At 37.7% G+C, this 9,946-nt stretch overlaps 1 protein-coding gene across 6 annotated transcripts; it reads right to left on the reverse strand.

Moving 5' to 3' along the window:
* Positions 1–5,618: 5,618 nt before the first annotated feature.
* LOC116201573 (ruvB-like protein 1) lies at positions 5,619–7,675 on the reverse strand. 6 transcript variants are annotated; one of them, XM_031532852.1, is made up of 6 exons: positions 6,775–7,675; positions 6,598–6,688; positions 6,325–6,425; positions 6,133–6,191; positions 5,956–6,035; positions 5,619–5,869 (listed from the first exon to the last, which is right to left on the reverse strand). In XM_031532852.1, exons 3-6 carry the CDS (start codon positions 6,412–6,414, stop codon positions 5,859–5,861), a joined length of 240 nt encoding a protein of 79 aa, XP_031388712.1. In that variant the 5' UTR covers positions 6,415–6,425; positions 6,598–6,688; positions 6,775–7,675; the 3' UTR covers positions 5,619–5,858. The 6 variants fall into 6 exon arrangements, 5 of the variants coding, with proteins under 5 accessions (XP_031388712.1, XP_031388711.1, XP_031388709.1 ...); XR_004155898.1 differs by having other exon boundaries at positions 5,687–6,035; positions 6,615–6,688; XM_031532851.1 differs by having other exon boundaries at positions 6,325–7,674.
* Between the last annotated feature and the right edge of the window lie 2,271 nt (positions 7,676–9,946).

Consider the following 9,946-nt stretch of genomic DNA (forward strand, 5'->3'; position numbering starts at 1 on the left):
TGAGAGACCATCAACTACTTCTTGCGGAGATTGCGGAAGTAATCTGAAGGGTCGCGCTGGAAGTCATCCCTGTACATGCGATGATCCCTTCCCGGGGCTTTCATTGTCTTCCGATCCCCAGAGCTCCCGAAAGCCCATGCTATGCCCCCTGCTATCACCAACCCTGCGATCGCTAACCCTGCGGCCGCTACATCTCCGATAGTTATGCTCTCCTGCTTGCTCTCATCACCCTTAGAGGCATCATCTCCATTGTTTCTGGTGCTCTCCATGCTTTCGCCACAGCCTCTGCCTTTTAATGATTCCTAAGCTGCTCCTTCTTTGTGACAAGAGAGAAGAGTCATCCAAATTTATAAAGGGATGATTTACTGTTTTCCCCAAGTCCTTAGTCCATAAGGAAATAACTGGGAAAGGTGACTTTTTTTTTTTTTTGGCTCAATAGTGGGAAAGGGGCTTTAGTCCACAAGGAATTACTGCTTTTTGCTGGTTCCCCAAGTCCTTAGTCCATAAGGAATTAAGTAGGGACGGTGCTCCTGACGCGGACAAATCGAAGTACAATGCAACCGTCTCTTACTCTTGATAGATGCTTTTCATTTACTTGTTCATGTTCCCAATGATCCTCCAGTAGTTGAGAAAATATTAGACGAGACTAAATACCATACCAATTCATCTCACCAAGAATTGATAGAAGAAACACCGAATTTTAATTTGAGCCTTAATTAGCTACCTCGAGACCAGAAATTTGGACTCATCACTGCCACCCTCCAATAAACCCATCTACAAACCCATTGTCGGAGTACTATTATCGCAAATGCATTCACCAACAAATAGGGGATCTTCGCCTTCTCATTTGCGATACCCTAAATTGGAACTTGAAATGTATACCAATGCATCCACTGAGCTACCATCACATTGATTGCTCTTAGTTGTTCTTTCGTATATGTTGTATATCGGACTGGATTCTCTAATTGCAGGTCGTGTTTTTCGATTGAAACAGTCAATGTAGGGCTTTAGCAGGGCGCTCTGCCACCTGGATCCAAATAGAAACGGTCCGAAATCCACCTCCCAACAGTTAAACACTAGTCACCACATCGACTTGAACTCCAGTACCTCAAGGATGTTCAGAATCTTTGATGGAAAGGACACTGTGTTAGAATATTCTAGATTATATGACCTGATATGATAAATATTTTGGGTATATACAACTACCTAATTAATGAAACTGCTGTAATTATATTAATAGCAAATTAAATCTCATCCATTCATTCGGTTACTCGATGGACGTACAGGATTAATGATCAATAGATATAAATTGGTCCTCTCCCTACCCATTAGGGTTACACACTGAAATTACTTTATCAGAAAGTCTGTGTAACGTGAGAAAGAGGGTTAAGGGAGAGAAACCTATTTATTTCTTATTGTGAGAATTATTTGTTCAAGATTTTGATCTTGTGACCTATTACGAATATTTATGTTTACACGTGGTATCAGACCAAAGGTTTTGAAGGAAGAAATTTTCTCCGATTATGTTTCTTTCGTTTGTCATCATAAATGATGGGTCCTACCAGTATGGTAGGAATTTTCTCCGATTATGTTTCTTTCGTTTGTCATCATAAATGATGGGTCCTACCAGTATGGTAATGTTTGAGTGGGTACCGATTAACGGATTTGGGCATGAAAGCTCGAATTTTTTAATTCATTAATGGTTCTGTATGCATACAAGTTGGGATTTTTGTTGGCTAAATGGAAGTTTTATTATTTGATATTTTTGTACAGAAGCTTTTACATGTACGGTTTATTTGCTATACTTCTATAATGATATCTATGAGGATGCATGAAGGATCAATCTTCTTGCTAAAATTTTGATCTTGGGATAATTCCTAATTTTGTTTCATTATGCTTATTGATTTCGGTGTATGTCATGAGTTTTATTTATGTTTGTCTGGTAGTTGATTATTTTCACTGCTTCTGTATGCAATTGTGAAGCATAATTGATTAATGATAGACGAGTAATTTACGGTCAAAATCAAATCATTTAGAACCCTAAGGTAGAAAGGGAACCGGAGTTTACGAGTTGGTAATATACCACAACTTAGCTCTATATTTATTTTGGAAAAAAAATATTTCTTGAAATATTGATGGCGTAGTGATGAATGATAATTGGTCACGGGAAAAATTTTATATTAGGTAAAAACCTTTTATTAAAGGGAAATTTGCTACTTTCAAGAAAGTTTTCAAGGGAATTGATTAAGTTTTTTTAAAAAGGAAACAATTTTTCCCATCATGTTTGATATTGCCTTAATGGATATGATCAGTTTTCTAAAGTGGCAATCAGAGTTTTTATTAAATAAAATAAGATAAAATAAAACTCTAAGGCTAATATATGCATGATATTATATTATGATATATAGTTTGTTGTTCCACCAAAGTGGCCAAACTAGAATGCGTTTTTATCATGCATATGTGAGAATAATTTATCCATATATTAATGAAATGCCTTTAACGGAAAATAAATGGATAAATAAACGTTCACTTATGATTAGAACTTCAGGATTTACCCTAAGGTAAATTGTTTTTTCTGGTTAGTGAGCATAATGGGGTATATTAGTATTTTTTATCATATATACTTATATATCCAAAGATATCATGTACGTTTGGCTGAAAATATTTAATTTACCTACTTAAGTTATTAATGGCATTTAATAAGGATAATATATTATAGTATCTACCCAAAGCAGTGCTATGATATATTCTGATGATTTGATTATCTGAGTATATTATGTGATTGCTTATCTAATGAGCATATGTATATATGTATATACATATATGTTTGCACCTGTTGTTTCACTTCATTCACATGCATCATCCGTTACTGTGTTGAATGGATTAAACTTTTGTGAATGGTGCGAACATGTCCATTTCCATTTAGGTGTTCTGGATCTTGACTTAGCACTGTTGGAAGATGAGCCTACTGCCATTACAGATGAGAGCAGTGAGGATGAAAAGTTTCATCATAAAGCATGGACAGGGTCTAACAGAGTGTCCCTTATGTTTATGAGAATGACTATTGCCAACAACATTATGACCACTATTCCACCAACAGTAAGTGCCAAGGAATACCTTAAGTTTGAGGAAGAAAGATTTCGTTCTGCAGACCAGTCACTGGCTGGTACTTTAATGGCTGAGCTCATGACCATGAAGTATAATACTGGGTTGAGAGTATGTAAGAGTATATCATCGAGATGACTAATATTGCAGCAAGGTTAAAGACCCTGGGGATGAATGTGGATGACTCCTTTTCAGTGCAGTTTATTCTCAATTCATTGCCTCCAGAGTATGGACCATTCCAAATCAACTATAACACTCTTAAGGATAAGTGGAATATTAGTGAATTGTCCAGCATGCTCACTCAAGAGGAATCGAGACTAAAGAAACAAGGAAGTTATTCTGTTAACCTTGTGGGTCAAGGAGCTGGTAAAGGACTTGAAGCGAAGGCCAACAAGTTCAAGAAGAAGAAAGCACCTGCAAAAGCTTTAGGGCTCAAAAGAAGGAGCAAAAGGCGGATAAGTGTCATTTCTACAAGAAAGAAGGGCACTGTCAGAAAGATAACCTGAAACGTAAGGCTTGGTTCGAACCTAAATATAATCCTTATGTATGTTTCGAATCAAACTTAACTGAAGTTCCTAATAATACTTGGTGGCTTGATTTTTGTGTTACTAGTCATGTATCCAACGTGATGCAGGGATTCCTTACGATCCAAACCATAAGCCCAACTGAGAACTTTCTGTTCATGGGAAATCGTATGAAGGCTCCTATTGAAGGTGTGGGGACTTATCATTTCATCCTGGACACCGGTCATCGCTTAGACTTGTTCCAGACTCTCTATGTACCTTCATTTTCTAGGAACTTGATCTCTCTTTTGAAGTTTGATATTTCTAAGTTTACTGTTAAGTTTGGACATGGTGATTCAGTTTGTTAAAGAATACTGCTTTAATTGGTTCTGTTACTCTTTGTGATGGATTATATAAATTGAAACTTAATGATTCTTTTGCGGAATCCTTATTTACTGTTTATCAGAATGTTGGTATTAAGCGTAGCATGTCAAATGAGAATTCTGCTTACTTGTCGCATAGACGTTTGGGTCATATATCCAAAGAAAGATTAGCAAGATTAGTAAAGAATGAAATTACTCCGAATTTGGATTTTACTGATCTTGGAATATGTGTGGATTGCATTAAGGGAAAACAAACCAAACATAGTAAGAAAGGAGCCACGAGAAGCACTCAGCTTCTTGAAATTATACACATTGATGTATGTGGTCCTTTTGATGCTCCATCTTTCGATGGAGAAAGTTATTTTATCACCTTTATTGGTGATTTTTCACGGTATAGTTATATCTATTTTGCTTAATGAAAAATCTCAAGCAGTTGAAGCTCTTGAGACTTACATCAATGAGGTTGAAAGGCAAGTAAATAAAAAGGTGAAAATCATAAGGTCTGATAGAGGTGGTGAATACTATAGGAAATGTGATGAGATAGGGTAGTGTCCTAGTCCCTTTGCTCCTCGAGAAACATGGCACATGTGCACAGTATACTATACCAAGCACACCTCAACAAAATGGGTTTGCAGAAGGGCGAAATCGAACGGTAATGGATATGGTTAAGAGTATGATGAGTAATCCCACCTTGCCCAAATCATTGTGGATGTATGCACTAAAAACTGTTGTTTATTTGTTAAATCGGTTTCCCAGTAAGGCCTTTCGAAAAGTACTTTTGAGTTGTGGACTAGAAGGAAACCTAGTTTAAGACGCTTGCAAAAGCATGAATTTATAATCCACATGAAAGAAGTTGGATTCTCAATGATAAGTGGTTACTTTATAGGTTACCCAGAGAAATCCAAAGGGTACAGGTTTTATTGCCCTAACCATAGTCCAAGAATTGTAGAAACCGAAAATGCGAGATTTATTGAGAATGGTGAAGTTAGTGGGAGTTCTGAAAGGAAAAATATAGACATTAATGAGATAAGGGTAAATATTCCCATATCTATAAATGCTTCCCCGTTCACATAAGTTCCAAATGCAGTTCTAATTGTTAAACCGCAGGGGCAAAATGGTCAAAGTTAACCGAAAAAGTCAACCCGGACCCTATTAGGGAAATTAGCAAAAAAAGGCCTAGGAATGCTTAACCGAACAAAGCACCATAAACAGAACAAGAAACAACAAAAGAACATATAAGAACGGACCCGATCAAACTTTGTCAATGAAGGGTCAATGATCAAACCTGGTCAAAGTCAAAGTCAAACTTGACCATCGGAAGACCCGACTATCATTCATGATCGATCGGAATAAGACTAGCGACATGCATTGTTTCAATGATGGGAAGCTAATTGGACTCGGTCAATGGCAGTCAAAGGGTATTGGACAGTGTTATCAAAACCGGACCGGACATTCAAATTGGCTGAGGTATGAGTTCATGGGTTTATGGGTTCAACTGGGGGTTCGATGAGTTGGACCGCATGTTTAATTATAAAAATAAATAAATATTTATTATTTAAAGAAAATAATACAAAATACAAGAAAATAGTAATAAATATTAGATAGTAATTAATATGTGTCCAAAAAATACAAGAAAAAAATTTTGTTTGCATCTGATTGCAAATGACTCGTATTTATGACAGTGCCAAGTTGGTCAAGAGTTAAAGAAGCTTTTCCAATGTCAAAAGAAATCGCCTAAAGAAATAAGTGGATTAGAGACAACACACATGAGAATACAAATGATGGAACAAAAAATATAGAGTAGTTACTTCCTCAATGAAGCAACCTTCTGGATGTCTTGGCATCAAGATATATAGTAGTTACTTCCTCAATGTCCGCCTACAGATTGTAAACACAAACATGAGAATACCAGGGATGGAACGAAAAATTAAGTGGTCAGGCGACTGCGTGTCTTGAGGAATTACTAAAAACTTCCTTGCAAATGTTATCTTGGCCATTTATCTTGGCCACGACACTGGTAGGGAACAATAGCTGCACTGCATGCCTGTAAAGACAGGGAAAAAATGAATAAACCAAGCACTACAATGGAGGAGTAAAATTACATTTAAACTCAAGCAGAAATATCATATGAAATTCAAGACCTTAAAGATATTTTCTGTCCAATTTTTCCCAAGTAAGCCAGGCTTTCCTCATCCTCCACCTGAGCATGAATTGCGATAATCCGCCCAAGAAAAGAAACAACTTGCATAAATCACTAGGCGTGATATTTATATATTTGGATATGGGCAAAAGGGTGTTTTATTGGAAATTTGAAGTACAGGCAGAAGAAGAACCTGTATTATCTCAGTAGGGCCATAGGTTTGTGCCCGGATGATCACCAAGCGGTCTAACAAGTCTACAAGTATGCCATGAGGATTGGGCATTATCTGTTCCCCTGCATATATTGCAATGCACAAATTCAGAACAACTCACTCTCGAAGGAGTTCAATACTTGCATTTTCTCGAGTCAAAATTCTTTCATTTTCATCTTCCCAAGTATAGCACTAATCAGTCAAATAGCAAGGCTTTTCCAAGCTTGTAACGAGCATATGCATTAAATTTGTCACCTCAAATGCTCTAGTACCCTGGCGAATGATGATGCTGATTCTACTCAACAAATTGATGATGAAGTTTCAGAATCTGGGGGAAGTTCTCTAGCTGAAAACCATACCAGATCACAGTGGGATAATGATTGCCCTTGGAGTGAGTGGTATTCAGCAGAAGACGCAGTTAAAAGTATTTACCCGCTTTTAACCCTGTATCTTCTTGTTAACCGATAAATTTTATGGTCTATCCTTGGACTAGGACGCTAGAATCATGAAAATGCTAGAGTCAAGTAAGGCAGTAAAGCACAGATATGGCATGCGAAGAATAGGTTTGAAACTTTGAACATGTGATTCTATATGACCTTATTATATAACAGCTCTTTCATGCTTTAGCTGATAAGGCAGAATACAATAAATGAAGCAGTAGCTAATTTGACACACACTGAATATTTCACTCATTTTTTTCATGCTTATCAATCTACTTGACGCCTAAACCGCTAGAACTACCAATTCATCATTCAAAGGAACAAACTTCATGGACAGAGAATCCTAAAAAGTTTCGGATAGAGAATTCTACACAGTTTGAAGCAATCAACATTTCAAATAAAATAAATTCATCAATTAACTCAACTAGCAGCAACTAATTTGACTCCCACAGGGAATATTTCACTCATTTTTTTCATACTTGACAGTCTAGAGACATAGACTCTAGTAGATGCCTAAAATAAAACGCAAGAACTACCAAATAACCAATTCTTTGTTCAAAAGGAACAAACTTCACACAAAGAGAATTCGCTAGGTGCGAATTGCTGCAGGATATTAAAGTAGGAGGGGGAGGATGCTGATTAATCCAACTTGATGAGGAGAAGCCGATAAGAGACAGAAGGAGAAGAAGAAGCCGAAACGTGTTGCAATCTTGCGTTTCTCGAAGGGGAAGATGAAGCTCAGCCTTGAACTGAAGTCACTAATGAGTCGAATCAGCCGATGACTGAACTGAACTGGAGTGAAGAGTGAAGAGTGAAGACTGAAGAAAGAGAACTAGGGTTTTAGACTTGTGTTCGTTAGTCGATTCAATTTTGATTCGGATTTTGGCTTCGAGGGATCCAAATTTCCTTTTAAAATACTGAACCCATCAACCGGCCGGTTCGAATGGGTTTGTCTAAAAATCAGTTGATTTTTTGGATTCACCGGTCTGTTTATGCATTTTCGATTTTTAAGCTAACTGGATCGGATATAGTCCGGTTTTCGGTCTGACCGGTCGAATCGCCCGATCCGGTCCGGTTCTAATAACACTGGTATTGGAGAAGCCAAATCAATTGAGGTCAAAATTGACCAATGGTTCAACCACATCAAGGCTAATTGGGCAAATTACTCATTGGGATTCGAATCGACTTGGAATTTTTGTGGTAGATAGGGCATGTCGAGAGATCCATTCTAGAATTTCATGGTGCCCATAACTCATCATGAATTCCGAGATATGATTTTTAGAAATTTGCGATTAGAAAAATGAAGGCCCAAATCACTGCTTCTCCATGCTGTGGAAATTAGTGAAATTGGCCAATTTAACAGAGGCAATTATTGTTGAAATATTTTTTTTTTCTCAAAATTTGACTAGTCGGATAGTGTCTGGGCACAAAAATCACCTCAAGAGCTTATCAGAGTTGGGAGATAAAATTCCCGAAATTCAGGATGTTAGAGAGTTGAATCTGAGACAGCCTAATTAAGGCTATAATCGCACATTTTAGGTTTAATTTGGATCCAAACAGGGAAATTATTAAGGCCATGACATATGCAATTGAGTTATGACCAATTTGCTGGGTATCTCGCCCAGAGATTCTACTCAAGCTGGAAGAAAGAGAATTTAAAGTGAATTATGCGCATAATGATGAACAGTAGATAAACTTAGGACGTCGGGGGAAATAATTCTTCTAAAATTGATCGAATCGTATTTACGGCAAGGATAACTTCTACATACTTTGAACTTACTTAATTACATGCTTATGAAAAATATGGGGGTCGGATGAAGAGAATTTTATCCAGAATCGTTGATTAATTCAGATCAGTCTAGAAACTACCTGTATTGTGGCACAAATTATTTGGCATGCTTCCTGAAGTCAAAATGAGCTGGAATTAGAATGGCATGTGTCTAGCACTGACATTTTCAGATAATAATCTCATTTTGGGTAGGAGTAGCTTATACATTTCCTTAAAATTCACTCAAACCCTCTACCCTTGTGAAAATGCAATGACAGCCCTTAGATCAAAGAAGAAATGATAATCTTCACCATCCATGCCCCATATATAACCTAAAACTTGCCCAAAACAATCCCTCATGAGTCATTATAGGATCCCGTGCCTCCTTAGAAGCTTTTCCCAGTGAAAAATTCCCTTTATCACTCTCTTTCTTTAAGTTCCAGCCATCCAGCCCAGTCTCCCTGCCACTTCCTACCAACGGTCGTTTCCGGCCACTCTTGACCACCTACGTCCGTCTTCCAGTAAAATGAATGACACCCCTAGCTCCCTTTCTTCCTCCTTTACCACCCCATGACGACCATTTGCCCATTGGAGGTCCCTATTCACCCGCACAAAGGCACGACCTAGAGCTGTCTATGAGCTCTTTCCAGTGTTGTCTCGTCAGATCTTACCGACCTTCTCTTCTTCCCCTGTTTCCTCTTTTGCTTTTCTTAGGCATTCCAAGGAGCTTGAAAGGGCTGAAGAAAGTTCTTCGATATAAAGATTCCGACTTGAGGACTCCTTGAATCCGAGAGCATCCCGAGAGCTCCCAAACTCCGAGGGACATCCGAGCTTGACTCCTAGGAATCACTTAGGAGAGGTATAACTTCTTTAAACTTAGATCGATGGTTTGGACTTGTGATTGAAAAATTGATGTGCGTGTGATATGTTGATTGGTGATGATGGATGCTAAGTCCATGTTTCGATGATGTTTGTGATGATTAATGGGTGATTTGGGCATCAAAATCATGAAAATGACATCACATGAACATTGACTAATCAATACTTTTATCACTTGAAATCAACAAAATGGGTTAGAAACGAGTTGAAGTGGCCTTGGTACCATGTTGTACAGAATGGTACAATGGTGAAAATGGGTTGATTTGGATTTAAAATGATGAATTAAAATGGCTAGAGATGTCCATAGTCACTTTTAGCCTAGTTTTTTGTCGATTTGGATCCGTTTAAGGCTTAATCCTCACATGAAATGCATAGGCGTGTAAATGACCTTAAAAGCTGGAGAGTAATCATAATTTGAAATGCGTTTTGAGTGTCATTTGCATGTAATCAACATTACGTGAATGGATGGTAGGCAAAAGTCGATTAAATTTGACATAAGGGGTGGGGAATGTGTCAC

This window comes from Punica granatum, chromosome 3, assembly GCF_007655135.1.
Source record: "Punica granatum isolate Tunisia-2019 chromosome 3, ASM765513v2, whole genome shotgun sequence".
Taxonomy (NCBI): domain Eukaryota; kingdom Viridiplantae; phylum Streptophyta; class Magnoliopsida; order Myrtales; family Lythraceae; genus Punica; species Punica granatum.

Bases quoted from the DNA above. Each gene is read 5' to 3' on its own strand.
- LOC116201573 (XM_031532849.1), bottom strand. From the start codon at position 6,414: ATGCCCAATCCTCATGGCATACTTGTAGACTTGTTAGACCGCTTGGTG. The intron at 6,192-6,324 runs GTTCTTCTTCTG...ATTCATGCTCAG, and splicing joins GCCCTACTGAGATAATACAG to GTGGAGGATGAGGAAAGCCT. The intron at 6,036-6,132 runs GTCTTGAATTTC...CTGTCTTTACAG, and splicing joins GGACAGAAAATATCTTTAAG to GCATGCAGTGCAGCTATTGT.